A 26822-nucleotide genomic window follows, 5' to 3' on the forward strand; every position below is an offset into this window, starting at 1 on the left:
ATCATGCAGAAATACACTTTAGTGCTGTCCTGAGCACAGGATTACGCCATTACTGGTGTGCATTTTTATAAACACCAAAGAAGCATTTCACATCCAAGAAGTCCTGTCACTGCTTCAAAGCCTTCCACACAGGATCTGGTGACTTGGTTGGGGCTCCATCACCTGTATGATATTCAGGATGAGCTGCTGCAGATTTTTGGCAGCATGACCACAATGAAAAATAATCAAGTTATGTACAGTGCTCTATTCTCTGGAGAGCCATACTGGGCAACTGCCCCCTGTTTCTTCTGGTTCTTAGTTTAATTGGGCCTCCCTATGGTGCTCTCATGTTTCTTCTGCTTTTCCTGCCATGCCCACTTTTGTCAACATATGGCAACCTCATAGGTTTTTCAAGGCAAGGGACATTCGGAGGTGATTTATCATTGCCTCTGAGTAGCAGCCCTGGACTTCCTTGGCGGCTTCCCATCCAAATACTAATCACAGTTGACCCTCCTTAGCTTCTAAGATCTAACAAGATTAGTCTAGCCTGGGCTATCCAGGTCAGGGCTCCATGCATGTTACATTTCAATAAATCTGCTGTTCCTTTTTGCTTATGCTTCCCAGAACAATGAGCATGTGAGAAAACAGTCCTTTCCCACTCGTTATCATAGATGCACTTGGCCTAAGGGGAGGCAATTCAAGCCCAGTGCCATTATGTGGAGGGAAAATGGTGAAGGTGCATAGATGAACCTTCCTAGTGAAACAGAATTACTTTGGGGTACACTTTGATTTCTTGAGATAACGACTCCAAATATTAGCGCATGCTCACAGCACTCATGTACCATTATACTCTAGTATTTCAAGTTCATGAAGTATGTCTCTCCATGTGCTTGTAGACATGCTAAACAATCATTCCATCAGGCTGAGGAACAGCAGCAGATACTGTACATCTGAATCAGCTCTTGTATGCGATACAAATGAGCCAATAGGATTCATCAGACCAGAGAATACACAAGCAACTGGGCTTTGCCAACTGTTTCTAATCCTCTGCCATTGATGTGCACATCACAAAGGATGCCTAATTATTTTTTACCATGCTAGTAAAGGGAATTGGGGGGTTTTGTAATTCAGAGCATTCCTAAAGCACTCACAGGGCTTTCTTGAAACTGAACTAAAACATTTCCTGAGCAAATATTTTTATGTGTTATGATGGGGTATAGTAACAATTATGCCAATACGCCAGGACAAAATAATGATGTTATGCTGTAACCAAGTTGCATCAGTATTGGACACAGGTGAGTAATTGCTAGTGATTATAACTCAGAAGTGTCTGTGTGTGTGCATGCCCATATGCCCTGTTACACAATTGCTTTTGATAGGATTGTAGCCTCAATTAAAAATCATGGAACAAAAGAGTTTTGGGATCCCATCCCCAAACCACACACATACCTTTTTTACTTAGGAAGTATTTAGCTGTAATTGGTCCCTTGAAATATCAAAGGAAATTGCCAGGATGCTTCTGAGTGTTTTTTTTTTAAAAAAAAACCTCAGATTCCTGCTATTTGCATTGACTTGAGTATAAACAATTCTGTATATCCAGTTGTGGCTAGTATTCCATGTAATAAAAGCTGCTGTTTGTATCAGTTAATAACTGTTACAGCATGGCAGCAGTTGTTTGAAAACCTAGGGAATGTCCTTGGGGATGTATTTCACATCACTACAATGCAAAATATGCTACTTAGATTTTCTTCTGGACCTGAGGAAGGGATGGGGTAGGAATGCTCCAGTTTACAGGGAAGAGGGAAAGGGCTTGTATTGTTGAAGGCAAGGAAGTTAAGAAGCTGGTTGTGGGAGATTGTGGGATACAGGAAACAGAAATAGCTGGAGCCTAGACAGGACAGAAAAAGCTGAACAGTGGGAAAAGGGGCTGAATTGTTTGGGACAGGATGGGGAAGAGGCTGTACTAAGGAGGTAAGTGTAACGAAATGGAATACTATTCCATTCCCCCACCAACACATATATACACACACAGAAAATATGTATATGTGTGTGTATAAATAAATGTTCTTCAGTATATTACTGTTCTTCAACATTTATTGTCCACTAACCGTAGTATTCATAATACTGTAAATGATGATTACATTATTTTGACTAATATATGCCTCACAGCTGGTAGTGGTTGTGTTAACATTTTGCAATTATGCATATGTTTTATATTTTGTAAGCCACCTTGGGCATTGTGGCATGATGGGACATAAATATTTTAAGTAAATAAAATAAATGATCTAAATATTTTTTAAAAAATTAAACGTTACAAAGAGAGAGATTTTATACCATCTTTACATGTCTTTTTAGTCTCATGAAGCCCACCTTGGCCAGCAAAAACTCTGTCACCAATTAAATATGAGCAGTTCCTCATCCCACACATTTAAGCTCATAATTGTACACAAAGGAAGACTGCAGTGTGATTATCAAGCAGTTTTTCTACTGTATTAGGAAAGGAACCAATAAGGGTGTGTGCACAAAGTCTCTCCCCCGCCCCCCCAATGTTGTGAATGACATCCAGTAGTGTCATTCAAGTAACAGAGGCATCTGAATTCGAAAGCAGCAGCTGTTGTGCCCAGGGTTGTGCGGGTACACACTTCTGCCAACAATACTTGAAGGATGGAGTTTCATGAAATGCAGTCATGAAAGTAAAATCATAGCTTACAACCTGAAAAGGACTAGTAGCAACTCTGTTGTATATCTGTATACTGGGTATATAGTAGCCTATTTTAAAAGTAGAGGGAGTTACAGAGATCACTTCTGCATATGAATCTGTCTTTTTAAAAAATTGTATGATTGTGATCCTCAGGATCATCCCTGCAAATTACTCCTTAGTAAAATATTAAATATTGTACACTAGCATCTTATAAAGTGTTAAAGCTACCATCACTGGAAAGGTTTATGAAAACTTATGTTACAGATCAAATTGCTAGGTATAGATTGCTAGGAGAGCCAGTTTGGTGTGGAGAGCCAGTTTGGTGTAGTGGTTAAGTGTGCGGACTCTTATCTGGGAGAACCGGGTTTGATTCCCCACTCTTCCACTTGCACCTGCTAGCATGGCCTTGGGTCAGCCATAGCTCTGGCAGAGGTTGTCCTTGAAAGGGCAGCTGCTGTGAGAGCCCTCTCCAGCCCCACCCACCTCACAGGGTGTCTGTTGTGGGGGAGGAAGGTAAAGGAGATTGTGAGCTGCTCTGAGACTCTTCGGAGTAGAGGGCGGGATATAAATCCAATATCATCTTCTTCTAGATGGCAGTTTTGTACAACTCTTGGGCTTTAGTAAAAGCTGAGAGAAACCAAAGCTTTCATTTGGGATGAGGGGGGGGGGGAGAACTGGCTATTTTACCCCAATTGTCATTAAAGCCTTGTTAAATCCTCTCTTGTGAAGAGAGGATTTAATACAAGCTTTTTAAAAGAGTAGACTATCTGCTGCAGCTTTATGCTTCATAAAAAGTAGAGAATGTCAGGGAAGGCGGCACACTTGACTGTCATTTCCTGCAGGCACAGGAAGAAATAACATGTGGTGTCCAGAGCAACTTGTATCATCTTGGATGTGCACTAACCACATGGGTGAATTCCAAAAACGTGACTATTTTAGTCCATAGCAAGCAGCCAACAAAGTGGCATCATTAAAAAAGCACATTTATTGATGTTTTGTTGATGAGCTACAAGAAGGCTATTACCTATGAAAACTTCTGCCAAGACAAATTAGTCTTTGAAGTGCTGCAAGTCTTTAGCTCAGTTCAGACAATCCACAAAACCATGGTCCAGGAGAAGAGCTGTAGTCTTGGATGCTCCTTGAATCCCCATTTGAGTCTGCAGTTTGGTGGAAAACATAGTTTGCTAGGATACTCAAATCAAATTTTGGCTTGTGTTGTTCCTCCAAACCATTTTATGAAGTTCCAGTTCTTGTTGCTAATTTGTATAAACTTACAGACTTATGGTCAGTGCTGAAATGGAAGTTAAAAGGGAAGCTGTGCATGAGGGGATGAGGAAGGAGCAAGCTCATTTTTGAGTCCCCAGATTAAATTTTGAGGGATTCATCTGAGATGACAAATGTCTGCATCTGCAAAACAATGCACCAGTGTTATGTCTGAGCCAATCTGCAGTCTTCATGGTTCTTGCAGTTGATGAAGCTCTTGCAAATAAATGCACTAAACCTGAAAACAATTAATTTTCAATGCCCTCTGTTTCATATGATCCACTGGAATTACTGCCCTTCGTAGGATGTAAAACGCTGTGCCAATAGCAGAACAGTAGTGGCACTGGCTGGACATTCTCATTTTCCTATACTGTAAAAGGCTGACATTTTGATTTCTAACGTTTCTTTGTATGAATGGGTTGAGAGTGGGGGGAAAGCTCATGTGTGTGTTTCCCTCCCCCTTTTTTAAAAACCAGCCCTCAGCTCTCTGACATCACAGTCCCATAAGGAGGCAGAGAAGGAATTTGATTTCGATGAGCTAAAAAAAGAAGCCTTTGTAGCTGGGGAAAGGGAAGCATGCTTTTGCTTAGGAGGTTTGAGGCTCCAAATGAGAAAAGAGGTAAGCTCTTATTCCCTCTCGCCCCCCCCCCCCCCCCCGTAACACACACTATAGATGCTGTGGGTTGTCCTTCCATTTAGCATTTTAGTTCGAAAAAGTGGATTTTCTGTTGAAGTCAAAAGATTAATTGAGGGTTTAAGGAATTCAAAGCTTTCATGTGTTGGAAACTACGCATAGTGCAGTAGCCAGCTGCATCCACCCCCCCCCCCCTTAATAATCAAGACAGTTTGCTCCTGTCCCAAGTAAAACATAATAAATGTGATGAAGCAGTGGTGAAAATGCTTCCCATCTGTACAATGTATAATTTTCAGAAGAAGCTGACTGTATTTTAGCAGGAATCTTTTTGCTAAATGATTGCAGAGCTGTTCTCGGGTTACTCTAAAATTGTCTCATTCTCTTGCTGCAGTGCAGCTTAACGTATTCGAGCTTATATATAGGTTTGTGCTGCTTTCTCTCCCTTTTCTGAGAGGCTGTTGTAAAATACAACTTATACTTCTGAATGGCAGTTTTTCTTCTGTACAGACAGACAATGAAGAAACTCAATGGTAGTAGTTTGCTTTGGACATGAAATGTTTCTAGTGGGGGGTTTTGCTCTCTCTCTCTCTCATATTAATGCACCCATCAGTGTAGTAACTGTTTAAGCCTTCATATCACCATTATAAAAGCCTTCTTTATGTTGCTTTGCCTGCTTACTTTAGAAGTTAAAACACTGTTTAGGATTGTTATTCCAGGTTCCTTTATAGCCAATGATCTTCTTCAGCAAGCAATTAAGCTATTCCTATGAAACTTTTTGTTCTTTCCCGTCTCCATTTTTAATCTGCATTTTGCATCTTGACTTGTCTGTCATTCTGGTTATGAGAGTTTAAATAGTATGCATTTGTTTAGGAGCCACAGTATACAATGTTGATATTTGGCAATATACAGTTGTCTAAGTAAGTCACATATTTTTCACATATCAGTTTACTCTGATAATTACAATGAAACCTACAGTATAGCACATTTGACTTTCTACATGAATATATGTTCCTTTGGGGGTGGGAGGGAATGGGTAGAACTGTGCTTCAAGTTCATATTATATTATTTCAGACTATCCCAAATGATTAAATGGTTACTTAACAATATACTTGGAGTTTCCCCCCTACACAATAATATTTTCTGTTGAGGACAACATTGATGAAAACGTGTTAATCGCATAAATACCTTAATGCAATCCAGATGTGATTTCACTGGTGGCTATTTTTCCAGCAGGAAATGGGGAATCTGGACTGGGGAAAAATAAGAGTAGGAGAGAGTGGGTTGAAGAGGGGAATATCTTATTCATTAGAATTCCTTCAGTGTCTTTTGTCCATAAAAGGTGAAGGCAAGAAATATCTAAGTCATAATTCCAGTGAAATTAGCTAAACAGGGAAGGGTAAAGACTGCAATAAAAAGAAGCATAATGAAATTACTAACAGTTTAGACTCACATGGTAGGTCATATGTTATAGCACAGAAACAGTAATGGCATGTAAAGAATTTGCCAGCATTCCGTTATAGCTCTGCTTGCAAGAGGAAATTCTAGGCTATTCTTTATGAATCTTCCCACTGCCATCTGGGTAGCACATTTTTTGTTTGTTAGTTTCACCTATTGGCCAGGATCTAAAGAACCATGAGGTTCAAATCCATACTTGTCTTTCTCAGCAACAACTCCCCAACCACAAGCCCTCAGATTCAAATGCTTTTGAAATTAAAGGATTCAAAAACAGTTTGTGATGGAAAGTAGTAAGTGAAGGGGAGAATCCCACTGAGCAACCATAAAGCCTTTGCTGTAGCTTTTTAGGTCCCAACCAATGCATTTAGTTCAATTTATAGAGGATCTCCTTTACTTGTTTTGTTAGAACTCCAGCTAGCTGTGACAACAAAGGTTGCACATTTCAAAACATGGAACTGTCCCTAATGAAAAAAGAGCAGTTGGCAAAACAACTGCACATGTGAGGAGTGCAGAATCTTATCTTTGTTCTCAGTTTACCTCTCTAAGTGAAGCATCAAATACTTTCCTTCGCTCTGGGGCCCTGATTCCAAAAGTGAGCTTAGCTACAAGAAAATCATTTGGGGGTGTAGCTCCCCTTGCCAGAGCCCATTTTTTGCTTCTAAATGTTGATATTGCAACATCCTACAATACGTGATGGTGACAGTTCTGTGTTTAAATGTACAAAACTTCCACAATTTGAATTCTGAACATTGCTCACTATTTGTACTTTTGTGCAGTAGGAGGGCTGTCTGCTCAGTTAAAGACTTGACATGTCAGACTCTTAGATTTTTCTTTATCCAAAATAAACTAAAGTCCCATGGCCTCTTTCTATAAACTTGGCCCTGTTTCCAAAGAAAGCTGCCAACAGCTATGGAAATCAAGTTTTTGAGCACTGTATTCTTCACCATTTGATTCTCTGGCTTTAAATAACAGGTTTTATTTTCACATAGAACAGGAGATAGAGATGCGCACACCCTGCAATATAGAGACTTCACATGGATTTAAAAGGTTCTGGAGGGATGAAACTCATAGGCTCCTGTAACTCAGGCTTATCCAGACAATTGTGAAAAAGTGGGGGACTAGGAGGCCCAAATCCCTAATACTCTGGTCACCCTGGATGCCCATGGAGCCAAGCAAGTCATGTGATTCACTTTTATATGTTTGGGTTGGGTCTTAAGTGGTGTGATGGGAGGGTCCAGAGAGAATCTTTGTCTTGGGGCCATTGGTAGCTCTGAGCAGCCCTGTATCTAGAAGAATGTGACAACTAAGTGTGAATTATATCAGTGAATTGGTCAAGAATAAGGTAAATTTTGATGTGGGTAGGATTATTTTGACTTTTTTTGAGGCAAGAGGTCATGCTTATAGGTCATTTTTTCCCCATGGGGTGGCATTTAAGTCAGAAGAAGGGTATGATAAAGAACATGGCAAATCACACTTTAGTAATTTCTGGGGAAACTTTGTTGGGGAAAACTATCAAGGATTAACTCCTCGTGCAGCAAAGAAATGGCAGTGTGGGCACTGGTTGACCCCCAAATTAGGAAGAATATGGGATGAAGTCTATGAAGACCAAGATGGTAGACTGAAGACTTCTGTGGTTTGAGGCCCCTGATGGGGCTGCTGTCTCTAGCCATGAGGGTACGGATCAATCAGAGGGATTGTTTATGGACAGCTCCAATGGGAAACCTATCTTCTCCATCAGTGATATGAGTAAATTTTTGAATTCCATGAAATGGTAGGAAGGGGTTGTTTTGGCAACTGTTTTGTGCTAGCTTTCCTGGGTTATAATCTCCATGCTGTTATTATAATTGTCAATGTGATACACCATATGTTCCTTCAACATACTTCTTGCCTGTTAAATCTCAGTTGTTGGGATCTACCTTATTTATTTATTTATTTATTTATTTATTTATTTATTTATTTATTTGAGATTTATATCCCGCCCTTCCCACGAATGGCTCAGGGCGGCTGTGTTTCTTGCCATTCTACGGCAGTCTTTGCCTGAATAGTTGCATGTGAGAAGCTTTGTTGTAGCATGTTTCATTGCTTTCTGCCTCTGAAACCTTCCCCTTACTGCTTGGGTACCCACTTTCTTTTGAGTCTATAATTCATGATTTGCTCTATCATCTGTGTACCACCCATTGCATGTCTTTATGGCTCCTCTGTGCCTTTTTATTGCTCTGACTTTGCTAAGAAGATGAAATGGTTTTCTCCGAAATAGGAATGCTGTAGACAAGCAGGTTCTTGGCTGACAATCCTTCCCTAGTGGTACAGATTGTACCTGCTGTGCTTATGAATCTATGTCTTGCCAGGCAAGATCAGACCAATGTTCCACTTTATATAGGAATTCAGTCCATCAACAGTGTTCAGGCATGCAGCCTGCCTTACAAATATCGAAAAGCAAATTATAGAACGGTATTCACATTCTGTTTAATCTATGACAGTTTGCTGTTTGCAGAAATGAAAATTGCATTTTTTTGGCAATAATGACTTGTATAGTACACTCCCCATTGCCACATCCTGTGACCAAAGGATCCTGAGGTTGTGATGAATTTGGTAAACAAGTAGTTCTGTTTATTAAAATAGTTAATGATAAAAGTTTTACTTTTGAACATGTATATAACGTGTTAGTACAAAGGAATTCCCTTATTGAATCTCATCTCATAGGCAGCTGTGGGGCAGCTGGAACCATCAACAGCAGCAAATGGCTTATTCTAAATACTGGTTTGCAACCTAAACTTATCACCCTTTGTTATCAGCTGAGCACAACCAATGTACTTACAATCATTTTTTTAATAGTACACATTTATTTTCTAATCCAGCAGTTGCCAGGGTTTTTTTTTTTATAATTATTACCTTTTGCTTCTCTAATAATGTTTTTTTGTGCAAATCCTCTTAGACATGTAGCATCTCTTTTTTTTGTTCCAAGACCACCTACTCATGCATACAGATGGATGCTGGGGAATTTGTTTTAACTGAGGCAGCACTCTTTATCCTCAATGGATGTTTTTTGTATTGAATTGGTGTTTTTTTTAGTACTTTGAGTTTTCCTTTGATCATGGCTCCGTTTTGCTTTATCCAGGTAATAAGCACACAGTCAAGCAGTTCAAGAGTTTGGATATGCACAAGGGGTAGAGCAGGGGTTATGTACAGGGGTGTAGAGTATACTGGTTAGAGTTCTGGACCAGGTTATGGAAGACCCAGCTTCTAATCTTCACTTTCCCACAAATTCACTGGGTGATCTTGGGCTAGTTGTTGTCTCTCAGCTCAAACTACATCACATTGTAGGGATTTAAAAAAATGGAGTACAGGATTGTGCTTTATGCCAACCTGAACCTCTTTCTATATAATTTATAACTTTCAAGGCCAGGTTGCATTAGCTAAACCAAAACAAATGGGCTTGACTTGATCCATGGTATGCAGGGTCATATGTGTCAGTGGTCAAGAACTGTAAATGTCCATATATCAAGGTTTCCTAGGCTTAAAACTCTTTTCAGATCCTTTATTGGACTTGATAGCTCATTATCAGATGACCATCTTATAAATTCACACATGAAGAAGCCAAGTATTTATACGACAGTGGTAACATCGGTGCTAAAGATTAGAAAGTGGTTTCATCATGTTTGTTTTTTACTGTGGCCAACTCAGAGCATTTCCCAAAAATTGGGCACAATAACTTGTTCTCCCAGCAGAACCTGTGAATACTTTTCCCAACACCTCTGGCTGCCCAAAACCCCTACCACCACCTGACCAAGTGAGGGAACAAATCCTTCCCTGTTTTAGTTTTCACTGGAACTAATCCAATGAGAAAACTGAGTGCCAATTTTCCAATAATCCATTTTTTAAAAAGAGACCCCACCTAGTGTTCTTTGTCTCATCTTCTTCTGTTCATCTGGTTATACTCCAGTGTTGTCCTTACATCTCCAAGAATGCAGAGCAGAGAGGAGGCTGGATCCCCTTGCCCATCATTCACACAAGGTATTTTAAATTAATAGGGAGTATATCCAACTAACTGATCTGTTTGTGACTTTATTTTGTTTTTGTCTTTGTGAATTTTGTCTGTCCCTTTGATGCCTCAGTGAAATCCCTTCCCTTCCAAATCCTCTCTGCTATTCATAGCCAAAACCTCCTCCTTTTGCTTTTACTTTGAATAGGTATTTTGTTCTGAGCTCTCAGTCACAATCACAGAACCTTTATTGGCATAACTGTTCTGCACTCTCAGCCCATGCCCTGGAAACCTCTCAGCATCAAAGGGTTAACTTCCCATCCCAGGAGTTGGTTTTCTTCCTTTTTGCTAGCTCAAACAGACTGCTGTCCAGGGTCCTGAATGAACAAAATGGAATTGCTAAAAATATCTTCCTCCCAAAGGATTCCATGATTGGTGGTAACAAAGGGGATGGCCTCTCCCCCTCCCTTAGGTCAGCATATCTATGCATGCTGGGAAATAGGGGACAGATCAAATAAACTTTAATTAATTAAATAATTGCTGTTACTATTATTTATTGACTTCATTTATACTCTGCTTTTCTCCCAAAGGGGACCCAAAGCAGTTTACATCATTCTCTCCTCCATTTTGTGGAGGTAAGTTAGGCTGAGAGTATATAACTTGTGAGGTAGGTTAGGCTGAAGAGTATATGACTGGCCCTAGGTCACCCAGCAAGCTTTCATGGCAAAGTGGGGATATGAATCTGGGCTTCTCCGATTCTAGTTCAAGACCACTACACCACACTGGCTCTTTCCTCCCACCTAGCTTGCCCTTTCTTGTCTCCAGAACTGCTTGCCATCCAGTGAGTATAATTTGACCAGCTGAATCCACCATGTTTTGGCTCATCTTTCAGAGCTGAATTAATTGGTGCCATTTGAACTTATTGGCAGTGGCTTTTCCTTATTTGTGTGTTAGACTTCTGTGTGGGTAGACCATGGAAGACACAGGACAGATGCTAGGTGTAGGCAATGAGGTATCGCATAATCTTGCTCTCTGCTCTGATCTTTGCTATGTGCAGGACAGCAGTATCATCCTATTTAGTCTTTCTATCCAAAAGGAAAGTGCTAGAATAATTCATGGTGTGGTTAATTAACAACTCTTGAAGCTTGTTTTTTTTTAAAAAAAAAAATCTGTGAAACTTCCTATACCTTTGTTACAGATAGCGATTTCTTTTGAACTCTTTAAACTTACAAACCAAAGAAGTAGTTTGCATTTTGCATAAATGTGTATAGCAAAATGTATTTCCACAGACATCTGGAGTTTGAGAAGAAAATTTAAACAGAGGTTAGAACGTAACAAGTCACAGCAGATTTGGAATCTGAATGTTGAAGTTCCATGATATTTTTTTGCAGATTTGTAAATGAAAATTTCAGCCTTTTGGTGAACATATTCCCTCTGATTTGCTTAATCTTTAATTCCTCCCACTTTCACGCAAGTACCACTCAAACTTGATGTGCATGAAGTCAAGGGCAATTTCAGTGAGTTGTGTAGAGGCATATATTCATTGTAACTGATGGTATTTTTTAATATCCTTTCCACAAGTGCACTGTTTTATAGGAAGGTGAGTTGAGGGCCAGTGGAAGGATTCTGTAGCAAGGTTAATGGCATGTGTAATGGTTTCGTGTTTGGGACTTAAGTGCTTGGTTCTCAGTCCCCATCCTTTGTATGTATGTTTATCTTATACTGTTCTTGTACTAGAATCTTTTTCAGTGAAATTCTTCAGGTTTTTGTTTTAAAGAAAGATAATGACAATCATCATGAGGAGAGCAGGCAGTGCTGCTGAAGCTTAAAAGGGCAGTGAACACTTGCTGAAAGGGATGCTTGATGTGTCGGGTCTGCTTTATCCACAGAGTTGTAACCAAAACTTCATTTTAGAACAGCTTTGGAAGGACAAGACTTATCCCCTCTTGTTTGGCAAGAAAGTACTTTTAATTAAAGCTCAAGGTTGTTAACTTGACAACGCAAAATGCTTACATTTCCTTTCAGTAAGTGATTAGGTTTGGACATTATATTTACTTAAACTAGTGATGTATACTGTGATTGTCCAGTAGTGGACCAATAATCCCAATATTACCATGGACAGATGATGCCAGATCATCTCTGCAAGATGAGCCAAAACATGGTGGATTCAGCTTGTCAAATTATACTCCCTGGATGGCAAGCAGTTCTGGAGACAAGAAAGGGCAAGCTAGGTGGGAGGAATTTCACTGAGTGCTCCTGTATATCTTTATTACATTAAAATAAGCAACCTCTAAAGTTTTATTGTGAGACCGTGTGTGTGCTGCCTCCTAATAAAAGACACAAACAGCCAGTGTTTGGGCTGCAGAAACCTCATGGGTTAATAATCAATGTGTCAGTTATCAGGATAGTAAAGTTTTATTTTCTTTGCAGATAGCTTTCTAGTACTGACTCTTTGTTGATCTCTTGTTCTGAGGAAAGGAGAGTTCACAGAATAAGTTTTACATATAGACTTGGTTAGTCATTCCTAATTCATTCTCTCATTCTGTAACCATCTGCCAGCTACATGAGTATATAGTAATTCATTCAAGCTCTATTCCACGTATTTCCAAGAAATGGCACATTTGGTTCTTCTGGGCTTCTTGATAACTTGTGCATAGGAACATCCATCTTTCATTGTTATTACTAATAGCTTTAATTGTGATGCTTGGTCCTAGCTTGTAGTTTACAATATGACTATGATGGTAAGCCTGCCATGCAGGGGAAATTCTAGTTTTTGATTACTAAACATACATACTCTTGGGCTAAAAGTTTTAATGTTTTCCTCTTATTTAAACTAGAGATATCAGTGAATTCCCCCACACTGTTATTTATAATGTTTAGGATTCCTGTTTCATTTTTTGCTGATCTCTTACATGAAGCCATGGAACTATTTCTGTGCCATTTTCTGTTTCTGTGGGAGCATCAAAAAATAAAAAAGGCCCACAACACAAAAAAACCCAAAAAGTTCATAACAGTGCACCCCTACTTTCAAGTATTTTTCCATTGAAGCAGAGTTTATACTGTCAATTGTAGCTTTTTTAACAGTATTAACAACTGGGTTCTAAACTGTTCACACAAAAGTAATTTCATTGATTTCAGTGGGTCTTCAACTAAGTATGCTTTGGGATTACATTCTGATATTGATAGGTTGTTATATTGTCATTTGCAGCTTTTCATTTATTTGAGTCTCCAGTAATGTGACACACTTACACTGAAGACAGTTGAGCTAAAATTAAATATGGTGAAAACCCACTGGTTTCAGTGCGGCAGATTTCAGCATAGGCTTAACTTTCACATTGAAATAAGCAACCTCTAAAAGTTCTTAACTTTGGTTGTCTCTCGTGCTTGCATTATTAAAACACATTTTTATTATTCATAGACTTTCCTCCAATTTTTTCCCTCTTTCCCTTTCCCAATAGCGTTATTTTTGTATTTCTGCTGCTTTCATTATTGCAGTGCTCAGGTTTTGGTGACTTTTCTTCATGGACTTACTTTTGACAGTTCTTCATGGACTCACTTTTAGATTTTGAGATGTAAATAACTATTTTAATTATAAGGATAGTGCTAATAATAAGTGCATGAGCTTCAGAGATTGTGCTATGTCCTAATTGCTTGTCCTGCTTTGGGATAGTTAAATGTATATAATTATGTAATGATTTTATTAATATGGCTTTCTGCTAATTAAGTTATATAATTAATCGTAAAACTCTTGTTTTCCTTTGTGCACTAAATGCAGAAGTTGTGATACAGCAGTGCAGCATTAGATTTTCAATTAAAAGAAAGCAAACAAGCTGTGCTTGAACAGTCACATCTGTTTTACTTTAATGGTTCATTTTGTGCTGAGAAGTTGATAATATTGTCTTTTCTCTATGAAAAGAATAGCTTTCTTTTCATACATGTATGCGCTGTTACCAGTGTCTCAGCACAGTGTCCCTACAAAATAGTGCATGCACATGTAAAAAAAAGTCTGCTATTCTTAGGGAAACTTCTAGAGGAGGCAATAAGTATGAACAAAGAAAAGGGTTTTTTAATTTTGTCTTTATCTTGACTCTAGTTTACCCTTCCTTAATCTACAATTGCAAACATACTTGGAACACCATGGGGAGGAAAGTGACTTTGGGGAGCAATTAGTACCAGAAAATGATAGGCAGGGAAAGGGTTCAGTGACCTTTCCTGTCATTTTGCTGTTTTGAAGTTGCTTTCACCTAGGAGAAACATCTGTTGACTTAAATTACATGCAGAGGTATATTACTTGTGTTTTGCCCTTAATGCACTATGTGTTTTAGAGAGAGAGAGAATTAAAGTTTGTAGTAGTGCTCCCAGAGAATGAAAGAGAAAAACAATCAATACATAACAGACTACCTTTTAACAGTGATGAAGATATTGGGAGCAGGCTGCAGCGTCAGTGTGGTATAATGGTCAAAAGCAGCAGACTTTAATCTGGGGATCCAGGTTTGATTCCCCACTCCTCCAGATGAAGCCTGCTGGGTGACCTTGGGCCAGTCACAGTTTTCTCAAAACTCTCTCAGCCCCACCTACCTTACAAGGTGCCTGTTGTGGGGAGAGGAAGGGAAGGTGATTGAAAGCCACTTTGAGACTCTTAAAGAGATGGGTGGGGCATAAATCTTAAGGCAGAGAAGTCCATAATATAACATATCCAGGAAATGAACAACTTTGGAACATCTCTTGGCCCTTTTCAGTCATGGGACTTGAAGGAGAATGAAACTCTGGAGCTTCACTGGGTGACTTTGGACCAATTGCAGTTTTTCAGTATCATACCTCATAGGGCTGTTGTAAGGTATACAAGGAGCTTCCCCGCACACATTAAAGAACATGATAAAATGTCACTAACATAAACTGTGTTTGTAAACTGTGGTTGGATCGAAGGAGATGAATAGAAGAGCCTAGGGACAATAATAGCAGCTAGTGTGTGTGTGTGTGTGGAATATTACTGTGGATTGCATTGGGAAATGGAATTGAAAAGGTAGTAAACTTGTAGTTTCAGCTGTAAGAATAAAATATATTCTGACCATGTTTTGTGATTAAAAACTCATTAAAGTTTGGAAGGATTTGATGCTGATTTTTAAGGATGCACAAGAATATTTACTCGTTCTGCCAACAGACTAACCTTCTGAAGCTAATGTTGTTAAATGCTTAAGTATGTCATTTGTAATCATAGTCAAATCAAAGGTTGGCACCAATGCTTGCTTTGACTCTGAAACACAATTTTCAGGTGGAAAATAAAAAGAGAAGTTGCCCTTACATGTCAATATTCATGGGACAATTTGTAACCAAGAACTTTCCAATTCTGTTGATTTAAATTGTAGAGATTTGAGCATAAAATTGTCCTTAAAAATCAGTATACTTTGCAGCCTGAATTGGGCTAATTTCCTTGTGGTATATCATTCTAATTTCTTAATATTAGCAACCAATCCTTAATATTACCTCCAGGTTTTGCAGTTGCAAACATATTTCATGTCCAGTTTCCAGCTACAGATTCCCCTGTTTTTCCCTCTGTGTTCATAATACATTTTTAAAGAATAATTTTAATTTAGTCATTGAGTATTTCAAGTTATTAAATGCCCTTCCAGTCCCTTTTAAAAAAGAAACAATCGTTCCTTTCTCTTAAGTTGGACCCATAGGAAAAAGGGAGTTTTCTGGTGTCTATTTTAACATGTTAGGCTGAATTTATTAATAGCAATCACAGAAGCAGCTCATAATAAAGAAGCCATTGTGGAGCAGCATCATGGTTAACTTGTGACTTTTATTTTGAAAACCTTTAATCTTTTGCCATGCTAAATTCCCTCAGGAATAAAAAGATCTGTAGCTTGTATTAAAGCTTTACAAAATAGTAATTCTTATTACCACATGGTATCTCAGTTTTTGGGAAAGACAATGGCAAACCACCCCGTAAAAAAAGTCTGCCATGAAAACGTCGTGATGTGACATCACCCCAGAGTGGAAATGCCGGTGCTTGCACAGAGGACTACCTTTACCTTTTATCTCAGTTTTATTGAAATTCTTCAGCTGATGATCTCACTTGATTCCCTGAAGTTCAGGAAACCATAGTATCAGTTTTGGAAACAAGACCACAGATTTTACAAGCCTATCAAAAAATAATAATAATGACTTGTCCACACCTATCACGTTAGTGATTTGTAGACTAGAAAAAGAGACCAATATAACATTAGTAAAGCCTCCCTGCTTGGTTACCTGGAAGCAGTTTCTACTCACCACAGATGACCAGATGAATGTCTGTTTATACCATCCAGTACCTTTACGTTTAATCTATCAGCATTTCACTACTTTTACAACAACCAATCAGCTGAGAGAATTAAAAGAAAAGAAAGAAACTGCACATCAGTTGAATCATGCAGGGTAGGAATAATCACTTAATGGAAAGGGGGAATGCTTCAAAGAAGGGGAAGAGTGGGCCAATTCTCCCCAATGCCAAAATGATGAGTAGAAACAGGGCTTTTTTTGTAACAGGAACTCCTTTACATATTAGGCCACACACCCCTGATGTAGCCAATCTTCCAAGAGCTTACAGAGCTTTTAGTACAGGGCCTACTGTAAGCTGCAGGAGGATTGGCTGCATCTGGGTATGTGACCTAATATGCAAAGGAATTCCTGCTACAAAAAAAGCCCTGAGTAGAGAATCCAACAGGCTTCCTTTGGGAGGCTGTTCCATATACACAGTGCCTTTACAGAAAAGGCCTTTTATCTTGTAGTCACTTCTCTAAGTTCAGAAGGTAGGAAAACACCAAGAAGAACTACAGACAAGTCTCCTGATTACTAAATAAGATCATTTAGGAGAAGGACCCAGATTGTTTGGGTTTTATTGGGTTCTTATGTATTTCTTTTAAAGTTCTAATGTTTGCCATATGCTAATGTTTGCCATGTACCTGTGATAATGAGGACTAGAAATTTCATCAGACTAGCTTGACATCTTGATATTCAGTTATTACTTTGAACATAAATTGATAACAGGTTATCTGTGCCTGATTGCCTTGAGTCAAGAGAATCAGGCAGAGTATAAGTACTTCAATAAAAATTAAAAAATAAATAAAGGATAATTTAAACTGAGGCTGAAAGAATTACACAGCTGTATGCATCAAAAGAAGCTATGTGTTATTGTTTCTTAAACAGTAGTACCTTCTACCCTCTACTGACATCTAACAATACGGTGAAATAAGGTATTGAAGACAGCATCATTGCAAATCCTTGTCCTTGGACATTCCTGAAATAGTTCTTTGAATCTCAGTCTTTGTGTCTTACAATGCTGTGACAGCAACACAGTATAGCAGCACAGATTCTAAACAATATTTGTTAAAGATAAGCAACATTAGCAAGTCATTACGCCTTTATTTCTTGTTTTAAAACAAATATGTACAGAGCATGCCTGTTCTGCAGTTTCTCACATTATAGTTCAGAAATGTTTTTAAATGCTCAGGTGGAAAACTGAGTTGCTATATGGTTCTTAACAGAGCAAAATCCATCAACACTAAGTAATAAAACTTATGTAGATGCAAACAAAAGCAAGTAATAATGGTTAGCGCAGATAGGTGCTATTTAAAATGGTGCTATTTAAAATGATGGTTTTACTGGAACTGAAATGTGGCTTCCCAGTTATATTAGGACATTTGCATATATCTGGTATAAGAACCGTTTCCTTTATTTTGAAAATGAATTTGCTTTTCAAATGACATTTATTACCATTTTCTCTTGGTTTTTGTCATCAAAAAGAATTTACCTTCATCTCCATCACTTATTTTTCTGCTTCTGTTCTTCTTTTAGAAATCATCTAAAATCTCTGAGGATGACATCAGGTTGAGAAAAGAGAGAGACCGATATTGTGCCAATTTCCTGGAGCCAGGCAGTGTGCGTGTGACAAAGGAAGGGAAAATGGAAATTGAAGCCCTTGCCTCAGAACATAAAACCATCACTGTGGGGAGTTCAGTGCATGCAGTAGACAATCAAACTCACTTACTCTCCCCTGCTGCCAGTCACAATGGACTTAAAGACAGACATGAATCCTTGGACAGTGAGGTTGCTAAAGAGATCAGATATCTGGATGAGGTGCTAGAAGCAAACTGCTGTGATTCTGCTGCTGATAATCCCTTTAATGGGATGACTTCTTCCTCCCCTGAGCCAAGTGCATCTGTTGTCATTGATGGCTGTGGTCCATCTGCTCATAATAGTAAGGATTCCACATTATCTAATGAAAGGGACACCCTGGTGGTTGGTGGGCAGGCACTTTCAGTTACTGAACATGGTGGGATAAATATAGCAGCTGAGAAGCTAAAATCAAATGGCCATTCTCCAGACGGTTTGCAAGAGGAGCACAGTGACAGCCTGAAAGGGCCCGTGAGTCCAAGCTCTTCCACAAGCTCAAGGTCTTCCAAAGATGGAGAAACAGCATTAACTACCCTTAAGAAAGAAGCTAAGTTTGAACTTAGAGCGTTTCATGAAGAGAAAAAGCCATCCAAACTGTTTGAGGAGGAGGACATAAAAGAGAAGTACAGAGTGCGCAAAGTTCGGCCTTCTGAGGAAATGATAGAGCTGGAAAAAGAGAGGCGGGAGCTTATCAAGAGCCAAGCTGTCAAGAAAAATCCCAGCATAGCAGCCAAGTGGTGGAATCCACCCCAGGAGAAAACACTTGAGGAACAGCTAGATGATGAACACTTGGAATCTCACAAGAAGTACAAAGAACGCAAAGAAAAGCAGCCTCAACCGCCGCCCTCAACTACAATGAAGCATGTTTCCTATTCCTGTGCACCACCAGATCCAAGTAGCATTAAAAAGGATGATATTGTAACAGAGCAAATAGATTTCTCAGCTGCACGGAAACAGTTTCAGTTAATGGAAAATTCAGGACAGCCAAACAGCACGGCTGCACCCAAGAGGTTAGGGACTCCCAAAATGTTCACTGTCCAACCCTTCTATAAACCACTAAGCCCGTCCCAAGTAGACCAGCGAACACATCCTGTTACAAAGCCTGTGTCTCTGTGCAGTCAAACAGTACAGGTTGGCAATAATGATGTAACTATTGTAAAAGCAGAGAGAGTCTCTTGCATCATAGATGACAGCAGCATAGGAATTCAAAATAGCTCTGCTGACCCGGTGAGAACATCCCCTTCCACAAAGCCCAGCCAGACAGCAAAAGTATGGACGGATGATAGTGAATTTATGAGTGCAAAGGCAGTATTTACAGTGGTGAAGGACGATGACCACAGCCTACTGGACCACTTCTCCAGGTCTGCCAATGTGTCTTTCCCACCAGAGGAGCTGGACTCTGGTTTGGATGAATTGTCAGTGAGATCTCAGGATACAACTGTTTTGGAAACACTTTCCAATGACTTCAGCATGGACAACATCAGTGACAGCGGTGCCTCCAATGAGATGATGAATGCCCTTCAAGAAAACTCACTCACAGATTTCTCCTTGCCTCAGACTCCTCAAGCTAACACGCCTTCTGAGTGTCAAGGGGAGGGTGTTTCCAAGTCACTGAGTGACCATGGGTTTTACTCTCCTTCTTCCCCATCGCTTGACTCCATGCTCATGGATGAGCAGTTGGAATACCAGGCTGGTCTACTGGTTCAAAATGCCATTCAGCAAGCCATAGCTGAGCAGGCTGACAAAATAAGCTCCAAGCAAGCAAAAGACACCACAGAGCAAAGAAACCACCAGGTTGGGAGCCAGGAGGCAGTGGATAAAGCACCATGTTCTGAGAAGCAGCACAATCCAGCTTTCCAGCCGCCTCAGGTGTCCTCTCCCATGCAAGAGAAAAGGGACACAGCACCAAAGGCTTCAGCACCTCAAGACTCTGTACTCAGGGAAAGGCAGGTTCCACAGCTATCACTTGCTGCTCATCCTCCCCAACCGGTCCCTGTGGAGGAAACCAAGCCAGAAGTCAGCTATTTCAGCAAGTATTCAGAAGCAGCTGAGCTACGGAGCACAGCTTCCATTCTGGCTCAGCAAGAAGCTGAGGTGACTGTAGGACCTTTCAAACTAAGGTCAAAAAAGCAGAGGACTTTGTCCATGATAGAAGAAGAGATCCGAGCAGCCCAGCAAAGAGAGGAGGAACTCAAAAGACAGAGGCAAGGGATGCCAGTGGCACACAGCCCTTTTGCAAAGGGTGCACCCGCACCAGCCACCAGAACTGTGTCTTACAAAACTGCACCAGGTAAGAGTCTTGAGTTTTCCCTTAAGCTTGGCAAAGTTGAGGATAACAGGGGGAATGTTGTTGGTGAAAAATGTTTGTCCTTATTCAGATTCTTTCTCAAAGAAAGTAAGAACTGCCTTGCTAGGTCAAACCAAAGGTCTGTGTAATCCAGAATTATGCCACTAAATACTTCAGGGAAACTCTCGAGTAACATTATAATGTCTTGTTGTATTTCTTCAGCATCTGGCACTCTGTAAGAAAACTATTAGGATCATACTCAGTTTCGGTTTAGTCCAGTGATACTAACTCAATGAGTATCTGGCTCTTTGCATTATATTTATGGCTTTTCTGAGCACTGTTCCCCAATTTGGAACCTGCCCCATGTTTCAAGATAGTGAGCAAGGCCCTTGCACAGTGGGGCTTGTGGTTGGCAACTAGTTCCCATCTTGAAACAGCTGCTGTTGAAGGAACAGGTATCCCAGAGGTGCAGACCTCATACCAGAGATGACATTAAGTGTGATTGTTTGGGCTGATGGTAATTGCACTTGTGGATCTCCGCAAGCTGAATGAGTATCACTGGCCTAGTCCAAAATTCTGAGCTGGTCTCAATTTGTTTGAGGCTGGCTACCAGTGAAAGACTTACTGGGGGGGCGGGTTGCTGGTGATGTTATGATATTACTGGTAACACAGAGATGTCACTTCCAGGTCGCATTGGAAATGACATCGTCGCATAGAGATGGTGCTCTAGCATTGGCCCTAAAGCTTGCCCTCCTGGATGGTGGCAACCACAGCTGGTGGGGAAATGGGTGATTTTCCAACAAAGCAGGAGACTGGGCCTCCCTACCTGGGTCAAAAAGGTGGGGAACAGTGTGATCTTGCCTTATATAGCAGCCTCCTTTGCTGCCCCCCCCCCCAGTGCTGTGCCACAGCCATTTACTCTTTTCCGTGGGCTACTGGAAAAACTTCATCCTTTGCAGGGCAGCAAATTGAGTGGTATTTCCAAAAACAGGAAGCTAATAAGCAGAGCATTACCTCCCTTAATGTGTGTCCCCCCCCCCACAAAACAGGTATATCTAATACTCACACACTAATACTATTTTATTACTACTAATAATACCCACACACACATGCACAAATAAACATGATTCATTTGTGAAAAGGAGCACTAAAATATCTTCTGTTGCTCCAGAAGTGTTGAAGCTAAAAGGAATATCAAGAGCTAAATCAGTTCTTCCAGTACAGCTGAGTCAAGTTCTATCCTATGTTAATGAACTTTTGTCTATGAGCATTGAAAACATTGTATGTATAAAGCTTCCGCTTGCCAGCTGCGCTTCTCTTATTCCCATCATATGTGTTATGTTTCTGTCCAGAAGAATAAATGGCTAACTTGGAGGAGTAGACTGGTAGAGTCCTGATGTTTTAATTCAAATTAAGGGGGTAGAAATGCCTTCCTCAAATCATAGTGACCAGATTAGCATCCAGGAGGCTCAGATTCAAATATTTGCTCTGCCACAAAAGCTCACTAGATGACCTTAGACCAGTCACTTTCTCAGCCTAAACTGCCTTATAGTGTTGCTGTGACTATACAGTGGAAGGAAGGAGAATGATGGGAAAAGCCACTGGGAGAAAATCAGGATATTAATAAAATAACAAGATGAGACATGTATGCTTTCTCAGTTCTCTATGGAATATCCACTGATGGACCTCCTGGTGGCACCTGGGTTTCAACCACTGTGTGACACAGAGTGTTTGACTGGGTGGGCCATTGGCCTGATCCAACATGGCTTCTCTTATGTTCTTATCCCCGAGAGTAGAGGACATTAGACAGATCACTGGCATTAACCAAAGCTCCATTAGGGATAGGAGCTATGTTGGCTGAGAAGAACCAAGCAGAGCCTAGCACAAATTTCCCACCCACCCCAGCAATCACTGAGGATTTGGTTGGGCCTTAGAGCAAGGACTTTGGTTGAAACTGCTTTAACTTCCTTTCAGTCCCAAGTCAACTAGGCCACTCTCCCCATTACAATTGTCTTTGTTGGGGAGAAACAAAGTTTACAGGGGTGCCTTTCTTCTCAAACCCAAGCACAGTGTAGTTGTGATAGTTGTGGGTAAAGGTGGGCAGCAGGCAGGAGAGCTGGGAAGGCAAATAATGACAAGTGATAAGGACTGGGAATACTGAAGGGACAGGGAAAGCAGAATACCAGTTTGTGCTCAAAAACTGAACATAAAACCAGTGTTTACAATTACCACACTTTAGCAAATTAATTCCTTCCCTCCCACACACACACTGCTTTGTTCCTCTGTGAATAGCTAATTTTACTCAAAGCTACCAAGACTATCACCACCTTCCCCCTACAGCTTACAGGTTGGAAACGCATAGGCTGCAGAACTTCCAGGTGTCAAGAAAATGACCAGAGCGGCTGCTGATGCTGTAACTGGTTGAGAGCTGGAAGATCCTTGATAAGATCTCTTGTGTTTTGCTTCTTCATTAAACAAGGCCTTGCAAGAGCCCCTCATTAAGAGCAGGACTGTTTTGCCAGCACTCTTCAAAGGAGGAACCACACAAGCAACCCATATGTTTTCCCCTTAGGGATGCCAGCCTCCAGGTGGGACCTAGTGATCTCCTGGAATTACACCTCATCTCCAGACCACAGAGATAAGTTCTGCTGGCGAGAATGGATGCTTTTGGGAGGGTGAATTCCATGACATTGTACCCATTGAGGTCCCTGTCATCCCCAGACTTCATTCCCACATCTCCAGGAGTTTCCCACCCTAGCAGCCCTACACCCCCTCCCCTATCAGGGGGCTTGACAAAGCTTTGATGGTGTAAACTGCAGGTCTGTGGGGCTATCAGTAGCTCTTTTTTAAAGAGTTGAGCTCTTGGCTACCTTTCCTTTCTTAAATGGGTACAGAAAGTTATGCTCAAGTGTGGGTCATCTTCAGATGTTCCTGTATGTTTATAGCGAAGATGTTTTTGTAATACTTTTTTTTAAAAAATCATTTGTATTTTAATTTACTCTAGATAAAATCCATTGTGGTTTGTAAGTATTCAGAAATATGTATTTAATATCTGTATTTATCTGGTGATGTGTGACGTGTGTCAGCTATCCATTTCGTTCAGCCTTTCTACAAATATATTTTTCTGGTTTTGTTTTTGTGTTTTTCATTTGGCTGCTGTGAAACACATCCAGCCGTGGTCTGACTTCAGTCTTTGAGATAAACAATATGGCTAGCTTTGGAGGGGGGAAAATAAATGTACAGCACTCCTAATTGCTGTTTTTGTTTCCAGCAGTTGTCATCTGTAAAATAAAAATTCTACTGGGAGAACTTAGAAGGAAGCCCTTCGAAAAATTGTGGGTTGATGCAATCAGAGCTTTTAATGCTAAAACACTATCACAAATTTTGTATGGTATCCCTCTGTGGATTAATGCTCTGAACCAAAAAAATTGAAAATATCCAAGCTGCATTTCTGCGTCAACTTTTAGGAACCCCCAACGGTGTTCCTTATTTTGTAATCTGTTCAGAAACAGGCCAATCTGATTGAAACAAAAGCTTGGACTCTAACTTTTAAATATTGGTTATGGATATTTTATAGGGCTGAACCAGCTAGCTTGCTCAGCTACTTAAAAAGAGACCCTTATAATGCTGCTTGGCAAGATGGAATCTTGTCGAAGCTCAAACACTTGGGAATTGCAATTGATGATCTATTTTTATCTGATGAATCTTATAATTTTAGATTTATCAAACAGAGAATCTTAGATCTAGAATCTCATAAACTGTGTCCTGTCCAATTTTATACTTTCTCTCCTGCCTCACTTGGACTTGTTCAGACGGCCAGGAAAATGGCCAAATATTTATCTGAACTAGATAATCCGAAGCATCGAAGAGTTTTTATGCTGGCTAGGATGAATGCATTTCCCTCCAATGTTCTCTATGGGAGATTTCTTCAAGTCCCCTTTAGCAAGAGACATTGTCTACGCAGGTCAAGCTTGCTGGATTCCATTCAGCATATTTTATTGAACTGCCAACTGTATACTAATCTCCCAAAGGTTCTGTTAGATAGTCTTTCCTTACTGTCCTACATTCAAGAAAATAGGATTGATTGCCATTTCCTACTAAATGACAACATAATCGATATCACAAAAGCTGTTGCCAAATTCTTGGCTGAAATTGTTAAAAATTATTCTAAGCAGGTTTTATTGTGATCTTAATCTTAGTTTAGCCTTTTATGCTTTGAACAGATATATCTGATTGTTGTTTGGTTGACAAGTCTCTGTATATCTCTTTTCGTTATGCCAATAAAGGTGTGATTGGAATTGTGGGTTGTAGTCTAGTTAGTTTAACTGTGTGAAGAGAACTCTGAAATTACATTTATAGTCTTTCCCACATCTTGCTATCCTTTAACTGGACATACCATGTATTATATATTTATTTGATTAATCTGCACCCTACCTTTCTCCCCCATGGGAACCAAAGTGGCTTACTTTATTCTCCTCTCCTCCATTTTTATCCTCACGACAACACTGTGAGGTAGGTTAGCCTGAGAGAGTGTGACTAGCCCAAGGTCACCCAGCAAGTTTCCATGGGGATTAAAGTAGTGTTCTTTTCACATATGGCTGCAAAAATTCAGATTTGCTTTTCCTTCCTTCCTTCCTTCCTTCCTTCCTTCCTTGTATTCAGAAATTGTCCAAATGAAGAGCTGCAGTTCAAAAACATATCAGTTGTTTTAGTGTCATTTTCTGCATTTATCTGTGAAGTTAATGTCTCTTGGTTTTCTGCTCTTTTCTTTGTGGAAATTGTGTGTGTGCATAGAAACGCACATGCCTGGAAGTCATGGTTGATTTCTAGCAACCCCTAGTGGGGCTTGGATGTTCAGAGAGGTGGCTTGCTATCCTGGCCTTGGTAATTCTTGGAGGTACCCCTTCCAAGCACTTGCCAGGGTTGGTCCTGCTTAGCTTCCAAGATCTGACAATATCAGGCTTGCACAGACTATCCAGGTCAGAACAGTTCTCTGATCTTTGCTGTTTGAAAGTGGTTAAGGACATAAAAGAAGCCATGTTGAATCAGGCCAATGGCCCATCCAGTCCAACACTGTGTCACACAGTGGTCAAAAAAAAAAGGAGGTTCACAAGTGGAGCTAGAAGCCCTTCCACTTTGCCCCCCCCCCCCAAGCACCAAGAATACAGAGCATCACTGCCCCAGACAGTTCCAATAATATGCTGTGGCTAATAGTCACTGATGGACCTCTACTCCATATTTTTATCCAAACCCCTCTTGAAGCTGGCTATGCTTGTAATTGCCACCACCTCCTGTGACAGTGAATTCCACATGTTAATCACCCTTTGGGTGAAGAAGTACTTCCTTTTATTTGTTCTAACCTGACTTCATTGAATGCCCACGAGTTCTTGTATTGTGAGAAAAGGAGAAAAGTACTACTTTCTTTACTTTCTCCTTCCCATGCATAATCATGTCACCCCGCAGTCGATGTTTCTCCGAGCTAAAGAGCCCCAAGCGTTTTAACCTTTCTTCATAGGGAAAGTATTCCAAATTTTTAATCATTCTAGTTGCCCTTTTCTGCACTTTTTCCAATGAAGTGCGGTGACCAGAATTGTACACAGTACTCCAAATGAGACCGCACCATCAATTTATACAGGGGCATTATGATACTGGCTGATTTGTTTTCAGTTTCTTCCTAATAATTCCCAGCATGGCATTGGCCTTTTTAATTGCAATCGCACACTGTCTTGACATTTTCAGTGAGTTATCTACCACGATCCCAAGATCTCTCTCTTGGTCAGTCTCTTCCAGTTCACACGCCATCAACTTGTATTTGTAGCTGGGATTTTTGGCCCCAATGTGCATTACTCGGCACTTGGCCACATTGAATCTCATCTGCAGCGTTGATGCCACTCACCCAGCCTCAACAGATCTCTTTGGAGTGCCTCACAATCCTCTCTGGTTCTCACCACCCTGAACAATTTAGTGTCATCTGCAAACTTAGCCACTTCACTGCTTACTTTCAACTCCAAATCATTTATGAACAAGTTAAAGAGCATGGGACCCACTACTGAGTCTTGTGGCACCCCACTGCTTACCGTCTTCCACTGCGAAGATTGCCCATTTATACTCACTCTCTGTTTCCTATTGAATCTTCCTCAATAACTTGTGTTCATCAATGTGCCTACTCATTCTGTTCTTGATAATGGTTTCTACCAACTTTCCCAGTATTGAAGTCAGACTGACTGGCCTGTAATTTCCCTGATCTCCTCTGGAACCCTTTTAAAAGATGGGGGAGACATTTGTTACCTTCCAGTCCTCAGGAACAGAGGCAGATTTCAATGAAAGATTACATATTTTTGTCAGGAGATCCACAAGTTCAACTTTGAGTTCTTTCAGAACTTTTGGATATATACCATCCGGACCTGGTGACTTATTAGTTTTTAATTCTTCTATCAGTTGTAAGACCTCCTCTCTTGTCACCTCAATCTGACTCAGGTCTTTCAACACCCCTTCCAAAATCAGCAGTTCTGGAGCGGGCAAACACTTCTCATCTTCCACTGTGAAGACGGAGGCAAAAAATGCATTCAGCTTCTCAGCTATTTCC

General features: G+C 40.2%; 1 protein-coding gene across 6 annotated transcripts in view; it reads left to right on the forward strand.

Moving 5' to 3' along the window:
• The window catches only part of PALM2AKAP2 (PALM2 and AKAP2 fusion), a 163062-nt gene that overhangs the window by 111236 nt on the left and 25004 nt on the right, over positions 1 to 26822 (forward strand). For 5 of the 6 annotated variants that reach the window (XM_060237148.1, XM_060237151.1, XM_060237146.1 and 2 more), the window contains one exon: positions 17851 to 20239. In XM_060237148.1, the coding sequence (XP_060093131.1) occupies positions 17851 to 20239 (2389 nt within the window). Of the gene's footprint in view, positions 1 to 4451; positions 4563 to 17850; positions 20240 to 26822 lie in introns of those variants that run through there. The other variant, XM_060237149.1, reaches the window with a different exon arrangement.

Source organism: Heteronotia binoei, chromosome 4 (genome assembly GCF_032191835.1).
Source record: "Heteronotia binoei isolate CCM8104 ecotype False Entrance Well chromosome 4, APGP_CSIRO_Hbin_v1, whole genome shotgun sequence".
In the NCBI taxonomy this organism is placed as follows: Eukaryota; Metazoa; Chordata; class Lepidosauria; order Squamata; family Gekkonidae; genus Heteronotia; species Heteronotia binoei.